The sequence below is a fragment of the Apostichopus japonicus genome, chromosome 9, assembly GCF_037975245.1.
Source record: "Apostichopus japonicus isolate 1M-3 chromosome 9, ASM3797524v1, whole genome shotgun sequence".
Taxonomy (NCBI): Eukaryota; Metazoa; Echinodermata; class Holothuroidea; order Aspidochirotida; family Stichopodidae; genus Apostichopus; species Apostichopus japonicus.
In genome coordinates, this window is record NC_092569.1 from 2,038,552 (window position 1) to 2,062,807 (window position 24,256).

At 35.8% G+C, this 24,256-nt stretch overlaps 2 protein-coding genes and 1 long non-coding RNA gene across 4 annotated transcripts in view; 1 reads left to right on the forward strand and 2 right to left on the reverse strand.

The window, feature by feature from the left end:
* The window catches only part of LOC139974411 (venom phosphodiesterase-like), a 29,853-nt gene extending 14,915 nt beyond the window's left edge, over window positions 1–14,938 (reverse strand). Inside the window, exons 1-7 of the mRNA XM_071981553.1 lie at window positions 14,598–14,938; window positions 8,851–8,895; window positions 6,669–6,707; window positions 2,750–2,840; window positions 1,913–1,991; window positions 1,535–1,626; window positions 863–942 (exon numbers count right to left, since the gene is read on the reverse strand). Of these exons, the coding sequence (XP_071837654.1) occupies window positions 863–942; window positions 1,535–1,626; window positions 1,913–1,991; window positions 2,750–2,840; window positions 6,669–6,707; window positions 8,851–8,895; window positions 14,598–14,642 (471 nt within the window). The 5' untranslated portion in view covers window positions 14,643–14,938. The remainder of the gene's footprint in view (window positions 1–862; window positions 943–1,534; window positions 1,627–1,912; window positions 1,992–2,749; window positions 2,841–6,668; window positions 6,708–8,850; window positions 8,896–14,597) is intronic.
* A 2,630-nt stretch (window positions 14,939–17,568) lies between these two features.
* Window positions 17,569–24,256, forward strand: part of LOC139974417 (uncharacterized) — a 40,280-nt gene continuing 33,592 nt past the window's right edge. Inside the window, exon 1 of one of the 2 annotated variants that reach the window (XM_071981559.1) lies at window positions 17,569–17,767. The gene's annotated coding sequence lies outside the window, so the exon portion shown is untranslated. Of the gene's footprint in view, window positions 17,768–18,988; window positions 19,303–24,256 lie in introns of those variants that run through there. The other variant, XM_071981558.1, reaches the window with a different exon arrangement.
* The window catches only part of LOC139974418 (uncharacterized), an 84,656-nt gene continuing 79,034 nt past the window's right edge, over window positions 18,635–24,256 (reverse strand). Inside the window, exon 3 of the long non-coding RNA XR_011795477.1 lies at window positions 18,635–19,022. This is a non-coding gene — a long non-coding RNA (uncharacterized lncRNA). The remainder of the gene's footprint in view (window positions 19,023–24,256) is intronic.

Here is a 24,256-nt window from a genome sequence, read left to right on the forward strand (position 1 = left end):
TTCATGCATGATTTTTTAACAGCATCCTTTGAATTAAATGTTGTAAAAAGGATGTTTTCTTTGGTTTCTTTAAAGTTTCTATATATCTATATATATATATATATATATATTATATATATATATATTTATATATAAATGATTGGGCAGAAGTATGTTTTATGTAAATTATGCGCCACCCCCCTTGACTACAAAAGAACAATTATATAACAAGTAAAAGTATTATTTTCGCCCCTTGCTGAGAAAACGTTAGACTAACCGAATGGGTTATATAGATATATATAGGGAATGCGGCTACACCCGGAAAGTATGGAGGGATTTTCAAAACTGGGTTCAAATCAAACTGAATATCAATATTGCAGTTAGTAAAGAGCTTGTTCTGTTTGGAAATTATTTGTACAAAGACTATGTGTTTAATAACATCCTTCTGGTTCTGAAATTTTGTGTTTACAAAAGTAAGGTTAAAAAAGAGAAACCTTCATTTAGCTATGGTAAAATTGATCTAAAGAATTTTCATCTAAAGCAACTTGTAAGCAACATGCTTTTGATATCAGATGGCATAACTGGAAATCTTTATTTGAAGTTTAATGATTTATTGGTTGTTGTGGATAATATCGACTAATGGTCATAAAGTATATGTTATTATGAACTGTACATTGTTTTGATACTTGATGGAATGATAATCAAAAACAAAACAAAATTATTTTATTTTTTATATAGAGTCTTGCAAAAGAAATTATGACCAGTCACACTGCTGCATTTCGCCTACCTTTTAAGTTATTCCGATCAGGTGAATAGGGGGGGGGGGGGTCAGGGAAGGTGAAGATAGGGGTACAAAGGTAATAATTCCTTGTTACGTACTTACCGTGACTTGTGTATAGTGGTTGGGGAAGGTCAATGTAGGGAAACTTGGAACCATATGTGGTGCGTTGATTCCACAATTTCCTACAGAGAGAAATGAAGCGAACCACATTCACAAATAAATCAGTTCATCTCGAACTTAGATTCCTCTTTATCCCACCCCCCAAAAATACCCATTTACCAACAGGGTATTAAGGGGGGGGGGGTCCTACCTCCGTTCACGATTCTACATATCCGTTCATTTGCTTAATTCATGCCTATTTGCTTATTTGTAAAAATTCGCTTAGCTTTGAAAATTCTACATGTTTCGTCACGCATTTTCGTTGAAAAAAATTCGTCGTTCCTTTGAAGTCCCGCACCCCCCCCCAAAAAAAAAGTACGTAAGTGAAAATAGATTGCTAGTATTTGTCAAACTTCTGCGAAAAGGAGGGCGCTCACCTACGTGTTTAACACAGATAACTTATTTAAAACAAATGTATTATCTACAGTGTTTTAATTGTTCGTGAAAATAAATTAAGGATCGCAAAAAAGATAAAAGTAAAAGAAGTATAAAGCTTTAACCATAATTGATTATTGTAATTTCTGTCTGTTTAGCACATATTTTAATAATATGAATAATATTGGTATCGAAATGTATATAAAAGGTTACATATATTGAAAGATTAGTGTAACTTACTCAATTTGTCAAGATTGGGAGTGAGCTCTCTATCCATAAAGTCGCTTCGAAAGCCATCCAGTGAAACTATTATTAAAGGAGGCTTGGAGACACTATTAAAAAAATAATAATAATAATAATTATCACATATTTCATTTTAAAAGAAGTCAGTCTGACGTCACAAGTAAATATAATATTCCACTCAGGGGGGTAGTTTACATTTATACGAAGGACCCCATTGTTTTTTTTCTTCTATTATTCAGATCCATGTTTACCCTGAGCTGAACGATACACCTGAACAATAGAATTCTTCTGAGGACGTGGTGATTCTTTTCAAATGAACGTCTGAGGACTTGGAATTCCTTTGAAAACAATATAAACTACAATATTTGTACTCACTCAGCCGGACAACTCGGCTCAGTCATACAGGGGCGGTCCACCCAATGTTCGTACGTGGGTGGGGCTTGGCTGGTAGGTTCTTTAAAACGAAGAAAATGGAAACATTTTCTAATCACAATCCATACAGATGGATGTCTGAGTACGGTTGATTTGAAACCCAAATCTTGACGCCATTTCCTGTAAATATTTGTCCAAGTCAACTCGAATTCGAATTCCTTCGTAGGGCCACTCAAAGCCCGGTTCGGGACCCCCCCCCCAACCCTTCTGTGACTCGCCACTCTGAATAAGTACCGCTGAACTACTGTTGCTTAATTTGGGGCAGTGATTTCAAAGGTTATGGGGCCAAACTACAATTTTTCCCCGACTGATTCAGGTATAGGGGCGTGGACGAGCTGTATATAGGCTGTTCCAAATTATACGAAGGAGGGGTGTGACTGTGGGGCCGTTGAATGCGACTCCCATGAAGGGGACGGAGGTATGGGGATCCTCCCTCAGCAAAATTATATATTAAAATATAAGGTGTCAAATGGGTGCATTCATATAGGTATAATTAAATTATAAATTAAGTATATAGTTGTAGGTCTATAAATACAAGGTTGTGTTAGTATATACTTTTGAAATTTGAAAAAAAAATAACCGACTGAACGTTTAACCCTCACTGACGATGAAGGTGGGAACATGCCCCCCTACCCCCACCACACCCTCCCTTTGCACACGCCACTAATGTAGGCCTTGTCACGGTTCAATCTTTATTTTCAGTCCATATGCTTGACCGAATAAGTCTTTGGGTTACTGTTGTGGTTATACATGAATAAGTTGATTTATCATGAAACTTACCCCCTGGTTCCGTGAATGTATCAGTTTCGCTGTTTCCAATAGCGTACCCAACGCCTATGCCAACACCAAGGGCAACCACCAAGTCTACAAGCTTTGAAAAAAAGCGAAATATATGAATAAATATATATCTCATACAGAATATATATCACACGAAAGAGTGAAAAGTCATAAAATCTATACCAAGGGCATGCAAAATAGAAATGTAAGACTATCTTAGTTAACTACAAATTTATTTACATTATTATATGATTTTTGACCAGATGTTTAAGCACGTCAGAGTGACGTCATTTACGATGGGATAGATTGAAAGCAGTACAGTGTAAATACAATACAGTGTATGTACAATATACAATATAATACAATATTACAATACAATAATACAATACAATATCATACAATATATAACAATACAAGACAATACAATATACAATACAATAACAGTGTAAATACGATACAGTGTGTATACAATAAGCAATATAATACAATATTACAATACAATAATATACAATACAATATCATACCATATATAACAATACAATACAATATACAATACAATAACAGTGTAAATACGATACAGTGTGTATACAATATACAATATAATACAATATTACAATACAATACAATATCATACGATATATAACAATACAAAACAATACAATATACAATACAATAACAGTGTATATACGATACAGTGTATGTACAATATACAATATAATACAATATTACAATACAATAATATACAATACAATATCATACCATATATAACAATACAATACAATATACAATACAATAACAGTGTAAATACGATACAGTGTATGTACAATATACAATATAATACAATATTACAATACAATAATACAATACAATATCATACGATATATAACAATACAAAACAAAACAATACAATATACAATACAATAACAGTGTAAATACGATACAGTGTATGTACAATATACAATATAATACAATATTACAATACAATAATACAATACAATATCATACGATATATAACAATACAAAATAAAACAATACAATATACAATACAATAACAGTGTAAATACAATACAGTGTATGTACAATATACAATATAATACAATATACAATACAATACCATAATATACAATAATAATATACAATAATAATATACAATATAATACAATACAATGTACAAAACAATAACAGTGTAAATACGATACAGTGTAAAGACCATTGCCGTTTGTGCTTCGAAATATCATTGCAGGTGCAAATAATATACATACAACCTCTACATATGGAAACACACTGTGCATTCATAAACGGAACATTATACGGATATATTCACGACAAGTTTTGGTAGCTGTTTGGTGGAGTTATGTTTATCATGTAACCTATAATATCATAATTAAGTTTGTTTCTCCTATATCCTATGTTACTTTATCAACATCTGTCCCACCATTTGTCTTCATATTTTTACGATTAAACATGTTTTTTTGTGTGGTGATATATGTTTGAAATAGGCCTATATACATATACATACACAACTTGGTTAAGACTTGACCTCCTGACCTTGCTTAAAATGTTAAAATCTTTGTATAAGATGTTTTCTTTTTTTTTTAGTATAAGAATAATTGTAAAATCCATTCAATATCATTCATGTGAAATCTTGACAAAGGAGATCAAATTCGTGGCTATGGGAGTGATAAAAAAATCGACAGTCAGTTTCAGTGAGTCAATCTAGGTTTAATTGAGGACACATTATCTATAATAATATATCTATATAATCATCTATATTTAATTATCTATTAAATATCTATTATATTGATTATATAATTATATCTATTATATATAATTATAAATATTATATCTAAGTATATCTATTATATAATTATCCCTAATTATTTACTAATTGACTTGTTCGAGATGGTATACATCAAGTTGTATAGTCTTAATTAAAGGGAGACTCCGGTGGCTGTTGGTGGCAAATTTGTTAATGTATCTGGCAACAGCAGGGTGAATTACGACAATTTCAAAATTAAAAATACATTCCTTTACGTAAAGACATAGTCTGCGCACATACACAAACAACTGACATATTTTACCATGGCAATCAAACATAACAGCCACAAACATGGAATAAGGTCAAAAAGAACAAAGAACAAACGACAAACGACAAAAACACTTCCAAAAGAACAGGAAAAACCACATTTTATTTCAGGTGGCAACGCACTTAGTTGTTTTTGTATGGTATACGTATATATATGCGTGTAAAAACGGTCGCAATAATATTTAGTGTGGTATGGAATGTGACCTTTACACTATAGGGCGGTGTTATAAAAAAAAATGCGTAAATTTGTAAGCTGTTCGTATGCGTCACTCTGTGATATTAATCCTACACATCTATCTCAAGTGGTTACTTCATATCTTCATCAATCGTAAGTATAACAAGACAGAAGTATAAACAAAGTAGTAAATGCCTGCGAGATGCTTATAAATAGGACGATTACATGTAATACAAAAAGAACCAAGAGGGAGAGAAAACAAAGCGGAGGTCCAGCAGCTGCATAGACTTACTGTGTAACTACTATACAACCTCTAAACATATAGGCCTAGAGATGCCATCTTAGTGTTAATTGACAAATATTCAGGGATGCCAGAATTCCGGCAATAGCCGGAATTCCGGCTTTTTCCCGATTTTGAAATTTGGTTCCGGCTCCACACGATCTTTCAGTCCCAGTTGAAACAGGCATGAGCTTTTCCGCGAATTTCTAACTATTATCCTAACACACTGTAGCATACGCAAATTGGAGCCTGTACCGCATTTTTTTCTCTGGATTTCATAAAGTCCCAATATTAGCTTAGATAGTCTTTGGGACATCCAAGTTCCCACAACTTTTAGGCCCATGGGGCAAACCCTGCTGGCATCCCTGATATATATATATATATATATATATATATATATATATATATATATATATATATATATATATATATATAATCAATAGCGTGTTGTTGACCGTGTTGACAAGTTTAAGTGTAACAGGGCAGTGTGAAGATTTGTGTCAACATGTTATGTTAGCTGTTATATAAGTTACCAAGAAATATCGTGTTTTCGACCTGTTATCAACTTTACTACTATCTTACCGTACTTGTTATAGTGTAACTTGACAAGTCTATAAATGTATAGTCATTTTGACATATTGTCCAATAATCTCATGTAACCTAGCTCAGTATAGCTCTATTGACGAACGCAGCAACTTTTAAAAATTTCATCACATCAAATTATCAAAACGTCATGTTAGTGGAACTCCAGAACTCAACAAACACGTTGGAGTAATCGATCGATAAATCGAACCGTAAATGTTTAGGATAAAGATTACAATTTCGTGGAGTTTCATTTTTCTCTTTGTTTCTTTGTTTTGTTGCCCGCCCCCCCCCCCGAAAAAAAAGGCTGATTGTTGAAAAGTATAGTGTGTACACGTAGAAACCTTTATCAATTTGATGCTAATATATCTCAAAATCCTTATCAACATTACAGCAAAGTGGATTTGATACCATAGTCCAATCTTAATAATAAATAACACTTATATAGCGCTTAATACAGCGTTTCAAAGCGTTTTACAAAGTAGGAAAGAGACAAATGAAACCATGGAAAAAACAAAACGAAACTAGGAATCGAACAGAAATGTTTGAAGTTGTCTCTTGAAATACGAAGGAAGGGAGAGTCACGAACGTGAAATGGGAGTTTGTTCCAAAGAGAAGGGGCAGCGACCGTCAGAAGAGGCAAGATCGCAATACTGACGAGTACTTCCAGCTGGGCAGTGACTTTACCGTAAAACTATATAAGCACTTTTTCCTATTAGTGTACAGGGGAGACCTTAAGAAGGCTTTCGCAATATTACGAGAACGTTATAACAGACTTTGAATTGATGTTCTTACTTACCAGGATTATGATAAACATCAGCTTTCTATCTGCTTTTTGCTACAAAAAAAGAAAGGAAGAAAGAATGAGACACAAAGTTGAGATGTTCTAATGTCCACTTAAGTAACATATACACCCACAGAGGGGTGGGGGAGGGGGAAGGAGCAGTTTAAATGTAACCACGTTGCTGCCCTATCCTGATATATAGAATAGAACGGATCATACAGGTGCAACTTTCGTAGTGTTATATAAAAAAAAGCTATATACAGTGCATAGTTTTATCATGTAAACATGCATAAAGTATGAAGGCACTTTTCCCATCATGGGGCACCTTCCTACCAAGTTTGAAGAAAATAAATCGGCCCGTTCAGTGGGAGGTTTTGGCACAAATTTGAGTGTTTCTATGGTGACACGGTGCGCTCTTCCATCTTTATCTACTCATCTCAGTTTCTATAGACCTATATCCATGGTTCAGTATACAGGCTGATGGCACCACAGAAATAAGCAACACATATCCAGAAGAAAAAACACGTTTGGAAGTTTCGACCACAGATCCTAATCGACATGTTTGTGATTCGAAATAAATATATGTATATATATATATATATATAGCCTATATATATAGCCTATATATATATAGCCTATATATGTGTGTGTGTGTATATATATATATGTGTGTGTGTTTGTTTTTCTATATGACCGAGGACTTGAACAAAAGAATTCCAGGTCCTCGGTTGTGATTTCAAAAGAATCACCACGCCCTCGGGAGAATTCTATTGTATGGGATATTGTTAAGGTTAGGGTACGTGGATTTGAACAATGGAAAATACAATGGGGTCCTCGGTCTGAATGTAATACAAACATGTGTGTGTGGGTGTGTGTGTGTGTGGGAAAGTAGATTTAGATATATGTGTGTGTACCACGTTGAGCATATCTATCTATACATATGTTTTAAATTTATACATCTAATATGATATTCTCTAAATTACGTTCTGCTTCGATATGCTCATATCAACTTCGGTATATTTATAATGTCTTCGACATGTTCATATCAGTTTGGGCATTTTCATCCCGGTGTGTGTATATTTTCCGAATTTATGAAACGGCTGGCTCTCTGTATATAGCCTAAGAGCTGAAGACACCTTTTAGCTGTAGCCTAACTCGCTCCTATCCTATTATATGGCTATAGTATCGACATGTCGAAATTGAATATCAAGATTACAAGGTGACAACTCAATACTTTGTTGTTTCTACATCTGTAATACCTCACTGAACAGCTTAACAAAGTATCAATATAATACAACAGATGTTCAAGCATATAAACCTTTTTTTTTTGTTCAAATGACGGAGGTTCTAGCCTATACCATACTACGCAACCATTTTATAACATTGATATCTCCTTCAACTGAAACTTAAAACCGTTCGTTTACCCATGTGAGGGAACTTAACAAACACTTGAAACACGAAAGACAAAGAGCAAAGATATATGGCGGGGTTGCTTCTCTTTGAAAAACAATTATACTATTTACACAGAAAGATTTTAACTATCTGTAAGTAAACCTACGCGGGACCTTTTTGCAGCAATCAATCAGTCAATTCCGTTCTGATAGTTTCAACGTTAAATGACTATAGCTACAAAATCTGATAAAAGATAACAGGACTGTCAGTGTAGGGCCTTCATTATGTATTATTTAACTTCTCAAACACTGACTCGATAAGCTCCTTATAACCGATGTACATGTGGTTATCAGCACAGTGAATATGCATGTGCTCAGTGCAGTATTTGATATAGGAGTCACTTAATAGTCAAACGTTCGTAAACCAAGGATTACTTTTTAGTACCTATGATACACCGGTTATCGAAACACTATAACAAAGATATTAGAAACGGTAGCAATTAACCCAATCCATGCTTCCCCCGTCTCACTTCCTAATGTACCTACGAAATAAGCTTGAATAGGTGACATTGGCGACCTAAGCTTGTTATACTCTTTATGCAGTATTTATGCAAAATCAATTCATCTTTATAGCGTAACGTGCAGGCGTACATATGAACCTATGTAAAGTTATGTAACGCAACTATACCCTATTAACTATAGACGTGTTGGCAAAATGGGAAATGACGTTAGAAGATTGGAAACAAGAAAAAAATGGTCTATTTATCTCCCTCTGTCTAACCAGAGAGAGGTCTTATCCGACTTACTTTTGGATCGGTCTTCCCGCCTTCAATTCCATTGGGACTGGAATTCTGTCAAATGTGAAGAAAAATATAATATTTCAATTATATGTGTTATGTATACTAGAATTATAGTACCGAGCAAGAATATGCAGGTAAGTATCACAACAAGAATTAGAGTACAGAGCACGAGTATGCAGGTAAGTATGAAAACTAGAATTAGAGTACCGAGCACGAGTATGTAGGTAAGTATCAAAACTAGAATTAGAGTACAGAGCACGAGTATGCAGGTAAGTATCAAAACTAGAATTAGAGTACCGAGCACGAGTATGAAGGTAAGTATCAAAACTAGAATTAGAGTACCAAGCAAGAGTATGCAGGTAAGTATCACAACAAGAATTAGAGTACAGAGCACGAGTATGCAGGTAAGTATGAAAACTAGAATAAGAGTACAGAGCACGAGTATGCAGGTAAGTATCAAAACTAGAATTAGAGTACAGAGCACGAGTATGCAGGTAAGTATCACAACAAGAATTAGAGTACAGAGCACGAGTATGCAGGTAAGTATGAAAACTAGAATAAGAGTACAGAGCACGAGTATGCAGGTAAGTATCAAAACTAGAATTAGAGTACAGAGCACGAGTATGCAGGTAAGTATCACAACAAGAATTAGAGTACAGAGCACGAGTATGCAGGTAAGTATGAAAACTAGAATAAGAGTACAGAGCACGAGTATGCAGGTAAGTATCAAAACTAGAATTAGAGTACAGAGCACGAGTATGCAGGTAAGTATCACAACAAGAATTAGAGTACAGAGCACGAGTATGCAGGTAAGTATCACAACAAGAATTAGAGTACAGAGCACGAGTATGCAGGTATAAGTATCAAAACTAGAATTAGAGTACAGAGCACGAGTATGCAGGTAAGTATCTAAACTAGAATTAGAGTACCGAGCACGAGTATGCAGGTAAATATCAAAACTAGAATTAGAGTACAGAGCACGAGTATGCAGGTAAGTATCAAAACTAGAATTAGAGTACAGAGCACGAGTATGCAGGTAAGTATGAAAACTAGAATTAGAGTACAGAGCACGAGTATGCAGGTAAGTATAAAAACTAGAATTAGAGTACAGAGCACGAGTATGCAGGTAAGTATGAAAACCAGAATTAGAGTACAGAGCACGAGTATGCAGGTAAGTATCAAAACTAAAATTAGAGTACAGAGCACGAGTATGCAGGTAAGTATCAAAACTAGAATTAGAGTACAGAGCACGAGTATGCAGGTAAGTATCAAAACTAGAATTAGAGTACCGAGAACGAGTATGCAGGTAAGTATCAAAACTAAAATTAGAGTACAGAGCACGAGTATGTAGGTAAGTATCAAAACTAGAATTAGAGTACCGAGAACGAGTATGCAGGTAAGTATCAAAACTAAAATTAGAGTACAGAGCACGAGTATGTAGGTAAGTATCAAAACTAGAATTAGAGTACCGAGAACGAGTATGTAGGTAAGTATCAAAACTAAAATTAGAGTACAGAGCACGAGTATGTAGGTAAGTATCAAAACTAAAATTAGAGTACCGAGCACGAGTATGCAGGTAAGTATCAAAACTAGAATAAGAGTACAGAGCACGAGTATGTTGGTAAGTATAAAAACTAGAATTAGAGTACCGAGCACGAGCATGTAGGTAAGTATAAAAACTAGAATAAGAGTACAGAGCACGAGTATGCAGGTAAGTATCAAAACTAGAATTAGAGTACAGAGCACGAGTATGCAGGTAAGTATGAAAACTAGAATTAGAGTACCGAGCACGAGTATGTAGGTAAGTATAAAACTAGAATAAGAGTACCGAGCACGAGTATGCAGGTAAGTATCAAAACTAGAATCAGAGTACAGAGCACGAGTATGCAGGTAAGTATAAACTAGAATTAGAGTACCGAGCACGAGTATGCAGGTAAGTATAAAAACTAGAATTAGAGTACCGAGCACGAGTATGCAGGTAAGTATAAAAACTAGAATTAGAGTACCGAGCACGAGTATGCAGGTAAGTATAAAAACTAGAATTAGAGTACCGAGCACGAGTATGTAGGTAAGTAAAAAACTAGAATTAGAGTACCGAGCACGAGTATGCAGGTAAGTATCAAAACTAGAATTAGAGTACCGAGCACGAGTATGTAGGTAAGTATAAAACTAGAACAAGAGTACCGTGCACGAGTATGCAGGTAAGTATAAAAACTAGAATTAGAGTACCGAGCACGAGTATGCAGGTAAGTATGAAAACTAGAATTAGAGTACCGTGCACGAGTATGCAGGTAAGTATAAAAACTAGAATTAGAGTACCGAGCACGAGTATGCAGGTAAGTATAAGATCTAGAATGAGAGGACCGAGCACGAGTATGCAGGTAAGTATCAAAACTAGAATTAGAGTACCGAGCACGAGTATGCAGGTAAGTATCAAAACTAGAATTAGAGTACCGAGCACGAGTATGCAGGTAAGTATCAAAACTAGAATTAGAGTACCGAGCACGAGTATGCAGGTAAGTATACACTAGGCATAGAGTACCAGGGCGGACTCAATGCAATTTTAGAGGCTTTTCTCTACATTCCAGGGCGCAACTTCACATGTGGTAGCGAATAACATGAACGGGGGGGGGGGGGGTGATACACTTGATATCGCTTGCACAGAACATTGAAACCAAACGGATCTCCTTTGTAATAGGAATCTTAAAACACTGGCTAGCATTTCGAGTTCTTTGAAATATAGAAGAGTTGAAATTCTCTCACCCATATCACTATTACAATTCCAACCCCGACAGCCCACACTCCTCCCCATCATCCCAGCAACACTGACCCCCAAACGCCCCCCCCCCCCCCATTTACCATTCGGAAACTTTCGATGGAAGGTAATTGGTCATCAGTTTCTTGTTCAAGACTGAAGAAACTAACACAAAAAAAATCATATCATCTCCATGGTAATTATAATAGGTTATAGCATCTGGTTAAAAAAATGCTCCCAAACTTAACTGATTTCAGCCAATCAAATTGTAGGTTAACCCTTTTACAAATGTCAGGTTAAATGTCGGAATAGTTGGATCAAGATATCTTCAGGGATGGTTCGACATTATTACTCCCAAATCACACACCAACCTAGCACATTGTTTGTATGTTTGCTTTTCATTTGAGTAATGGTCTTTGCTCATACTGAATGGATACATAACCTTTAGTTTTCCACAACTGCACGTAAAAGCAGACGTTTGCTTTTCGAGGTTCTTGTTCACGTGAGAGATAACTGCTCTGGTCACGTGACCTATAATCTAGATGTCTCCATATTATCACGAGTCTTCTTGTTTTATAACAAGTCTTGTGTTTTTTTAATATATATTTGGATTGTTGTCTATATACCAGTAGTGGAGTGGACAGTAATGACAAATGTTTGGCGACGGAGGACTCTAAAGTTTCCCTGGCTGATATAGGTATATAAGGCCATGAAAATGACCAGAGGCGAATCAAGGGATTTTACAAAGGAGGGGGTTGGTCCTTGGGGCGTTGAAAGGGACTCATATTTATGGGGTTTGTGAGTGCTCCCCCAGAAAAGAAAGGTAACGTTTAGACGTCAAACAGTGCACTCTAAGGCATGTTTAGGTCTGAACGCAATTTTGTGCTAATAATTAAGAAGTTGGAAAGTTTGTCAGGTTGAAAAAGGAGAACACCCTTGCAGACGAGTGGTGAAAGAGATGGGGGGGGGGTGGGGGTGGGGATCTGTTGTCTCCTTCCACTTTGCGCACTGTGACTTGTTTAAACTGTATCCTGATAGACAGCCAGAGAGCTGTAACTTTGTGTAAGCCATGCCTCAAAAGTCATGAGACTATACCGGTCTTGAACCATTAAGGTGCTCGGGAAAATATGGAAGGGGCTTGGGAAATGCCTGGGATACAAAATATTGTTTCCTCATTTTTCTTATGATCAGAAAAATATGGGTGCAAACAGGGGGACCGGTGAGATTGTTGTCTGACTCTTAAAGCCTCCGCCTACACTATATCCCCGATCCAAACTCCATTTTCGTCACTGATCATTATCTCCTACTAAAGGGACATTTTTAGAATCTTTTAACTGACATGTGATTGTAAAAGAAGCCCTTTTAAGCTGGGCCTGACCAATCTTTTCAAGGTTGGTCGATATCATTGTACACTGATATAGCTTATCAAGAAACGAATAACAGTTCTGCCAACCGAACTTGTTTTGGATTAAATGAATGCAATCATCTCCGGTTACATTTCTATAGAACAAAGCATATTGGACTTAAATCTACTCAATAAAATATGAAACGAACGAAACTTGAAGTTATTAAAACTCAATGTGTTTATAATGTCGGCTGTCTCGTATTTTGGTATTGGTAACATCTCCAAACCTATTCAATATTATATACACAATGGAAGTTGGAAGACTGAATACGTCTTTCATCGCTAAGAGAGAGTAACACCCGTGGGTGTCCCTTCAGATATGTTTGTTATACCTGTCTCGCTAATTTAAATATCAAACTACGTATCTTTTCAACTCAGCCAGTCTTTTCTAAAGAAGTTAGACACTTTGTCAAATGTAGAAAGGTTCATGTTTTATACCTTTAACTATGGAGTTTAGGTTGACCATGGCCTATATGATCACGTCTATAGGCTATACCTTACAAGCTGGAACACGTGTTACGGTATAGGTGTTAGAACGTTTTATACCATAGTCAGCAACTTCAACGATTACAGCATTAAATTAATTTCCAATAAATTCCCACAGCAAAAATTTGGAGTTATCTTCAAGTCCATCCATTGCAATAGAATATGTATATATGTATGTATATATATATATATATATGTATGTATATATATATATATATATATATATAAATATATATATATATATATATATATATATATATATATATATATATATATATATATATATATATATATATATATATATATATATATATATATATATATATAAGACAGCGCGTAACACTTCCGTTTATCATAAGCCCACGTACTCAGGGTTACTTACCATTTTTTTCAGTTGCATTCCGTATTCTTACAAAATTGGTCTCATTAAAACGCTAGTGGATAGAATGTACAAGATCAACAACTCTTGGAAAGGATTTGACCTAGACCTAAAAGGACTTATGTCCACACTCGGCAAAAATCAGTTCCCCTCTCACTTAATTGACAAAGTTGTGAAATCGTATTTACAAAACAAGGAGCTGAGCTGGATTAACATGATAGCCACTTGCCACAGGGCCACATCAAAAGAAGTGTATGACCCAACCTAGTAGTTAGCCACAGCTTGAATAAGCAAAGCGTACCATATATTTTAGATATATGATTATATATAAATTTACATATATATATATATATATATATATATATATATATATATACATTTATATATATGATTCAGTTTGTTACCATTACAAGTAGGTACTTTAACCAGGGAGCTGCTAATATAGCAGCTCCCTACTTAAACAGCTGACCAAATTAACCAGATCCTGCAATACCGCAGTATGCTAGTACAAACGGTTACATCGCCGGGTAAAATCCTGATGTCTTTAATTAGAACGAAACGAAAAAGACCACCCATACAGTCGACTAACAACACCGTACACGCCTAAATTATCTTATACATGTGAATAATGTATATGGATAGTGCAAAGGAGTGTGTATGGTGCAACTCAACCTTTGTGGTAATATCATGTATACGAAATATAAATGAAATGATTAAATGTGACAAACCTTCTCTCCCTCGTATTCGTAAGCTTTATTATCGTAATTTGTCATAATGATGTTACGCGAACTATACCACAAGTAGGTAAGTCTCCGAAGTTAGAAAAGATAAAAGTAGAAGCAACGATTTTTTCTTTGTCCGGTTGTTGTCAAGACATTTGACAAGCATCGAGGTATACCGCATACGTCTCAACAGTAAACTGTTGATAAAATATTGGTTGTAGTATACTACCAGGCAATAACCGTATTCACTGTCAATAATTGTCGATGCAAAGAGGTTAAATTCCACATTCGCCTCTGAATTATAGTAGCAGTGTCGCTAGGCTGCTGTAATTATTTAACCAACCTTCAGTTAACATCAGATAAACAACAACGTGAGCTACTATAAATAAATGACGTAGATAGAAACCTTCGTAACCTTTCCGTCTGTGTGAACTATGGAACCAGAAAATGAGGTTACGAAAATGGAGTACTTTACGTTCATAGGTACTAATTGTTTGAAAATGTCGCTGGGCATTTGTATCTCATAGCATAGTATATAGTTAAAACATTACGTATCAGTAGCGAGTGCGACCTTTATAGACACAATTACTTAGTATACAGCTCCAAATTTTAAGTGTTTAACTGGTTGCTTTATACCCCCCCCCCCTCCCCCGACCCGAATGCGCCTTCTAAAACCGATTCCTGCTTTCGAAGAATCATTTAGCAGGGTAACCATTGATTGTGTTCAAACATTTGACAGCACTGGGGCTGGTACGTCATGATGACCTGTCATGTGTGAGGTCATGGGAATCCCCCGTTTCAGATGACGTGAAGAGAACATCTGCATCTGTGACCTCGAGTGGATTATACACAGTGCCGTTTACGGGAATTCAAAGGTGGGAAGGAGAGGGGATTTGGCAATTTAGATATAGGGCCATGGGCCTGGACGGGCTAAATGTAGATTAAAAATGAAAAAAAAAAATAGGGGTGAGGTTTTGGGGTCGTTAAATCTGACGCCTATGTGGGGGGGGGGGGGTGGCGGTCAGGGGATTTCCTACCCCTAAAAACAATCAACGTTTAGAGGTATATTTTAACTGTGGTCTGACCGCAAGGTTGTACTAAATAAATACTCTTGAAATATCTCCCAACTGAACGCTCTTCCGCAACTGACTATGAAGGTGGATAGGAGAAGTGACGGCGACCTACTGTTCAACCCTTCCTTGCCACATTCATACACTAGCGACTCGTTTTAGATATTTTTCATTTCGACTTACCTCTGTTATCAAATAACTCAAGTTTAATATTCACTGAGTTCTGCGTTGGGTCAAAATTAAGTTTTGTTTTAATTTGAGAAAATCTGTTTAAGAGAAGTCGTGAGTTTCAAGGTGGTTTATAACCAGACATTTGGAAGTGGCAAGGGGGGCGGCAACAAAATGAGAGTAACATTAGGACGGGGTGGTCGCACAGACTTCGAGTAATGCAAGCGGGCCGCAGAGCCACCAACGCGAGAGCGAAATCATGTCGACGTGGGGACCAGATGCCCCCCCCCCGTCAAAGGATCCCTGGTCGGAATGAAGAAGGGAGAATTAGCCACTGAAGCTTTGCGGTTTGCAAACCTTACAACAGTCTCAAAGTGGTAGAATTCTAGAGGTAGACGTAAGTAACAATAATAAGTAAAAGAGTTGTGTTTCAGTCCTGCCAGTTTTGTTTTTTGACATGACAAACTTTCATTCGGTGAGGTCACCAGGGGATGTGGGTTGGGGGTGGGGGTGGGGGAGAACATTTTCGGGAAGGATGCATGTGCTTCCCATGAAGACACTACCGTTAATCACAAGAGATATTAGTAGTGAAGAACGATCAAAAATACGGCGTCCGAGTCCCTCATTTCACCCTATACGTCACCCATGTCTCTCTAATGTTTTGCTTATTTTATAGCGCCATCATTTTGTCAAAATATCCAGGCACAGCTCTTCAATGATATTTCATCCAGGGACTTCGACAACTTCATGATTTATTAGATTTTGCAGGAAGCCTGAAGAGGGTTTTTACCCTATTTTGGTTTGAATAGTGCTTGTATCTTTGCAGTTAAAGAGTAAGTAACCTAGGATCATTTGCATATAAGATACATAGCGACCCTCCTCACATCATTTATACAAATTACCGGGGTGATTGTACCATACAATAAGAATGATTTCCTTAAATTTGTATCCAACAATGAAGTAGTGACTTAAATAAGACACGACCGAGAAGCTATACATCATAAGAGATAGCTACGATTAGCATAATTTGCATGTAAGGTACTAGGCGAACGTCATCAAATAATTTTCCTAGCATCAATGAGAAACATTTCCTACTGTTTGTACAATAAAGGAGGCGAATACAAGAAGTCAGTACAATGTTCAGTGGTGTTAAACTTGCCAAACTCGCATAAAACACATTTTTGGAGAAAATCCCGGTGTGGGGACCCCGGTATGTTTTAACTCAGTTAATTGCAATCTTAATTCCTGTAGTACTCAATTAATTGCAATATTTATTTCCTTAAGTACTCATGTAGTACTGTGGTAGGATTGAATGCTCAACAAACTCAACAACTTGAAGAAGCTTTAACATGCTTGATTAACAAGAGCAACCCAATCCCCCTTACGACGTCCCCCCAAACGACAAACACAATCAAAGTCTGAGTTATTATTGTCCTTTATCATTTGCATGGAAGAAGCCAAGTTAGGTGTAAAAAGAGTGACAAGCATATTGGCTTATTATATGGTATTAGATACGACATTCTGCTATGAAGCGTATACAAATTAAATACAAATGAAATTGCCTTTTACGCACTCAATGAATCCATTGACCGACGATACAGACCAACAGCAAAGAAGATATACCAGATCTTCCTTGTTCATTAGACAATGCTAATTAGCAATTCCAATTAAGATCTCTTAGAGTCGTAGACCTTACTGCGGGTTCATTTTTGTATATGGAGTATCAGTATATATTACGTCGAGTGTCATAGCAATTAACGTATAGACGATCATTGAACAGTTTTCTGACGGCTTTCATCAGAAATTACCACTATTGGAATAAAAAACCAAGGATTCGAAAATATCCATAATTCGACACTTTCTATAGTATCGTGAGGTCCTTCAGTTGTAATATTTCCTTCTGTGCTTGGGGAATTTGTGATCATCAAACGTAAAAGGGTAAGTGTGAAAAAAGGTTAAATGTAAAGTGCGATACGAGGACATTTAAATTCTTTAGGTGTAAGCTATTTGTGATTAACATGATTGGTGATTCATGTTATCATGTGCTGATAAGAGGAAGGAGATTTTGAAAGAAAAAAACAAACCCGAGATCAAATTTGTGCGTGAAATCATTCCTAATACCAGTGTTATGATTAACTGTATTGGTGTCACAGAAGCAGTAATATCTCGCATGTATGTGCGTGGGAGGTTGGGGGGGGGGGGGGTTGCAGTTAGGGATAGTGAGGTGAAACCTTTGGGATTTTGAAACTTCGAGACCTTGTTTCTACTTAAAGGTCATCAATATTGACTTCCTCTCCGCCCTTCCCTCAACGCCCCAAGTCTGGAATGATGCTTGAAAATTAATTATCTAGGTTTATTCTCACTGATAGAGGCTCTGACCTTCAAAAATAATTCCCAGAGAATTGGGTAATTGGGTATTTTTTTACATTTTCGAACAATTCCTTTCATAATTGTATATATATATATATATATATATATATATATATATATATATATATATATATATATATATATATTTATATTTATATAGGAATCAAATAGTAATTTGAATGTCTTCACATGCAGACAATACTGACCTTTTGAAAATCACTGAGAAACTTCTGTTTAAGTAGTAAGCTAGCATGTGTTTTCATTTATGATAACAATCTTTCTTTTTTTTAGTCCTCACTTAAGATTAATCATTTACAGTATTATCACTACGGATTGCTTTTATTGGCATTATTTCCCATTCAAGGTCAGTTTTATAGAATGATGATTTTATTAAAAACGCTCTTGAACTATTCCACAAGTCTATTCGTCATATTTATATCCTTTTCTCTGTTTTGAATTTTCTTTCTCGGCAAACATAAAACACAGAAACAGACAAACAGAAACATCAAACGTTAATTTCCACCTTAGCCATCGATATTATCTTTATTTTCATCATTGATTTATGATACAGGGTTTACAGTGTATACAGACACGAACCGCTCGTCAATCTTCCTTTAATGTTGTGTCTTACAATACACAACAGACCCCTTGCCTAGCTAGATATGATTAAATGTGTGCTTTCTTCTAAGGCAATATACTGTATCTCAACTCTATAATGATTATAACCGAGGTCGTTTCTACGGTGGATATTTTGATTGTGGTGCGATATATAGGCTGTGTACACTCACCGTGTTAGTAATGCTGGTTCATCGTCGGAAGATAGCTGCGTAATAAAACGTATCATGCACAGGTTATCATAATTACTGACAAACTTTTCATAATTGTCATATACATGGAAAGGAATACTCCAGCAGAAAAGAAAAGTCAAAGGCGATGTTAATCCCTAACCTGTGAGTCATTGTGAAGGAGTTAAATGAAGTCATAGTTTCCTTGTTACGTTCAATTTCTAAAACATATGGCACGGATTTCATTTGAGTGTGTTGCCTCATTAGAGTTGGATATGCGTGGGCAATCATCGTGAAAATTTTTACCGACGGTTATTGGTATGTAGTTTTTATTTCGTAATTCTTTAATGATACATGTTCTCACATTGCGGTTCCTTCTGTAGATCTTGCATGATTTGGACAAACCGTTAATTGATTTTGAGAATTCATAGTAAACGGTTACTAGAAATATGTATATATGTATACACATACATACAAATGCCATAGTAAACAAAAGTTTTAACTCTAGTTTATTCTACTTCCATGTTTTTGGATGGTTTACAGTTGCGAAAACTTGTAAAGAGTACGGTTCGTTCTTTGATACGAGGAAGAAGGATACTGCAACCACTGTGCAGCATATTATGTTTTAGGTATGGTTAAAGCATTAGTAACATCGAAGAAAATGACAATGAAATATAGATCCATTTACAATATTGATCTAAATTTTGAAAAGCATTTGCCACAACAATTATTCGCCAAAGTTATAGAAACGTTCCCAGTATTTACAATTAAACGTTGTAGATTATTCTTTAAGGGGGAAAAGGTGGTCCTGAATTTCTGCAAAATATTCATCGGTATCATTAAATATGTTTGTAATTGTAAATGAAAAACATAATAAATACTTTGCGAGTGTGGGTAGCATTGAATAAGATTTTCACGCGTCCTGTGTTTTGATAGCCAGCTAGGTTCCTAGTTCGTAATTTCGATCAGTGTTATACAGGTCAGGCATAAGCAGAGTTTTGTCATGAGTCTTGGTCAATTAAATTAGATACAATTCCATACCAAGCTCACTTAACATTTTACAGTCCATTATAATTCACAAACCATCAATTTTCAGATGATGAATAAGAGGCATTAAAACGATGTTGGAAATGTTCGATTCGCTTTTTATAATCTTTAATAATTAAATTTCATTGATAACTGTGACTGATTAATGCATTCATTAAGTGACACACAGCTTGTGGATTGTCTTGATTCCATCATTTGCGCTACTGCTTTTTGAGTTATATCCTGTCGATTTTGTAACTGTTCTATTAGATATGGGAAAACCAACAAAAGAACCTAGCAATTTATAGGAACAACAAGGTAGTTAGGTGTTACCTTAAAATAGATATTTATGTGTGAATATATTACCTATCAGCTGCTACCTGTAAGAAACACTTGTAAGTTTAACAACCATGAACCATATGAACTTAAAGAATAAATCTACCTTTTAGCTGTAGCTATGACAAAGGTTTTCTCCTTACCTAACAAGCTACATGACTAAAACTTGTTTCGTTTAATTAAAAACTGTTTTCCCGTTATTTTTATGTCACTGTTTTCACTATCGTCGTATAAAGCGTATGCTCGTTGAACATACACTTTATAGAGTGTATTCATTTAAGCATGATTGCATTTTTTTAATGATTATGTTGAATTGTTCATCCTTACCATTGATAATACTAATGACTTTGCGTATACTAACTCTAGCTCTAGTGACCTCTATCAACGACTTTCACGTTGTTTTATAACGTTGTCACTTTTAAATCAAAGCAATTCTCAAAATACCACAAACCCTCAAGAAATATTCAAAAAGTCATCACACTTTACGTCATTCGTGCATCAGAATCTTCATCATCGAATGTTTTCCGCCTGTTTTCTATTCTCCCTTCATTGTGATCAGTGATACTGTAAGCTACAAAATTCGTGTATACGCCTACACACGCAAATTAGATGTGTCGTAGTAACGAAAGCAAACAATGAAACATACCTGCCCACGCACAGAGTATATGCGAGCTACTCGATCATCTTACGCTATATAACGTACACATCTTCAATCATTCATATATGCGCAATAACACTGTTGCGCAATATAGATCAACGGTTGTTTGTGTTACTCCAAAGAAATATTTACATTTGAGTATTCCTCGTCCCCAATTTAAACTTATATTTATAATCAACATTTGGAGATTAAAACAAATTCTGCCTCAACATAAATTGTTAGATTATTGAGGATTACTCACAGTATTCTTTGCTTCCTGCATAAGTCATTGGCGGTTTATTGCCCAAAAAAAAAAATTGTGTAATATATAAAAAAAAAAAAAAAAATTGTGTAATATATATATCACAAAGATAAAATGCAGCTCATAAGTTCGGGAAAATTGCCGTAACGATGGTAACCTATAAATCAAATCACCCAGTTATACGGTCATTTGCTACTTGGTATTGTCATTAAGCCTGGCAAAATCTGCATTTAGGCAATCACACTTGTCCATTTCTTTCAATTAATTGTCATATTGGCCAACTATAGTGGTAAATATGAAAGAAGGCATAGTGTTGCATATACAGGGCACGTACAATGAGATTAGAGTATATTCTTGTGATAAAAATCTATATAGCTCACATTCAGATCCACAGAAAACACAATGTTTTTTTTTATACAAAAATAGGACAAAAACAGGTGTAACATTGAAGACGATGTAAGAAAACTATATTCTTATATAATTATGAAGGCTGAAACACATAATACTTCATAGGCCTATAGGCTATATACTATATGAATATTCGAGATGAATATCAGTTTTACCTCCGTGTCATCATATAAAACTTCCTTAATTATAGTTGCGTACGTTATCGGTATTCTACAAAAAAAATAGAAACCATAAACACGTTTGAAAAACTCGAACAATCTAAAATCTTCTTTAATCTTCTTAACTTAAAACTCTTTCCCGAAAGTTGGAAAGTCCAATTTAAATGTTTTCCTTAAAGGCTCTTCGAGTTCGTTGCCCTACTTTAAATCAGAGCGTTTTATTACTTCAGGCTAAAACTCATCCTGAATCTTATAAGCTCACCAAGAAGTTTCACATCAGCAAGGTTTTTGTAGAAGATTAATGTATATAGAAGATGAATGATCTTTAAGAGCACAGAGGATTTTCTTCGAATTATGGAAAGATTTTATTTTGATTAACAATCGCTTTACAACGGACATATGACCCAAAGAAATTTGGTTTGACGTCATGTAGCATATGCAGCTTGTAGCTACTCTCTTAAAATGATAGACTGAAGAATTCAGTCTTCTGTGAGACTGAAATTTTTTTCAGTGTTATACACTGAGTTTAGACTGAGAAACACCTACTTAGACTATATTATCAGTTACACCGTTCAGTCGCTGTTTTGGACTGACTGTATTAACCAATCAGCTAATCACATGTGGCATAGCATCTTACCATTTTCAGTCTCTGTATTCCACTGAAAAATGTATCCAATCAGAGAATAGAAATGCGCCTACGTCATCCGAAAACTTGCAAATACGCAGCACAAAAGTAAGTGACGACGAACGCTACAATTTGTGTACATTATGTACTACTATATTCTTCGCTTAGCCAGGTACTCGCTGTACTGTACGTACGCACGTCGTACACACAGCTATGCATGAACGAGACAGACGACCGTATGTCTAAGCTAGAGTAAAGGTTATAAATTAGCAATGACTGAGTCTTTAAGAACTTTTCTTACAAATAAAGGTTTCCACGAAGAAGTGATAACAGTTTTCGAAGGTATGTATGTATGTTTTTGTTGTTTCCAATTAATAAAGAATAAAAGCTTGGCAGTTCGGAACGTTAGTTGTTCTAGGCTTGTGCGCGAGGTAGGCCTAGCTAGGCTGTACTATAGCAAATAGGGCCTAGGCCTAGGCTATTGTTATAATTGGTGGGGCCTATTTACACGATCGTCGGGCGAATAGGCACGCCGGTCCTGCATATGTACCCGATCGTCGGGCAAATCAGCCCGCCTGTCCTGCATATGAACCCGATCGTCGGGCGAATAAGCACGCTTTTCCTGCAATATGTACTCGATCGTCACAAAATGAATCTAGCCTAGGCCTAGGCTAGCTAGGTTAACCTCATAACAAATACTTGACCATAATAACGCTGAAGAAATTGCAAAACACAGTACTATTATGCATAGATTGTAAGCACCCTTAATTATTTGAAAAATGTAGTTACTGCTACAGCCATTACAGCATGAAGCTATCACGGTACCAGATCGTCGGGCAAATTAGCCCGCCTGTCCTGCATATGTACCCAATTATCGGGCGAATAAGTACGCTTGTCAGGACTGCAAGTATGTCCTCGATCGTCCCAAATGAATCTAGGCTAGGTTTACCTCATTACAAATACTTGAACATAATAATGCACAAGAAATTGCAAAACGCAGTACTATTATTCATAGATTGTAAGCACCCTTAATTATTTGAAAAAAAAATGTAGTTACTGCTACAGCCATTACAGCATGAAGCTATCACGGTACAAGATCGTCGGCAAATTAGCCCGCCTGTCCTGCATATGTACCCAATCGTCGGGTGAATAAGCACGCTTGTCAGGACTGCAATATGTACTCGATCGTCCCAAATGAATCTAGGCTTGGTTAACCTCATTACAAATACTTGAACATAATAATGCTGAAGAAATTGCAAAACACAGTACTATTATGCATAGATTGCAAGCACCCTTAATTATTTGAAAAATGTAGTTACTGCTACAGCCATTACAGCATGAAGCTATCACGGTACCAGATCGTCGGGCAAATTAGCCCGCCTGTCCTGCATATGTACCCAATCGTCGGGCGAATAAGCACGCTTGTCAGGACTGCAATATGTACTCGATCGTCCCAAATGAATCTAGGATAGGTTAACCTCATAACAAATACTTGAACATAATAATGCTGAAGAAATTGCAAAACACAGTACTATTATGCATAGATTGTAAGCACCCTTAATTATTTGAAATAAATGTAGTTACTGCTACAGCCATTACAGCATGAAGCTAACACGATTCTGTTAAACCATTACCATTGTATTTAAATCATGTGGACACTGGAAAAGAATTGGTATGCTTTTGTTATTTTATTAAACATATAGTGGGCCATCAGTCTTTATTATAAGATTTTACAGTAATATTACCATTCACTAATCTTATGAAATCAGTTTCTTTTACAAGCAGATAGACATATTAGTGAAATCAGTAGGCTAAAATGT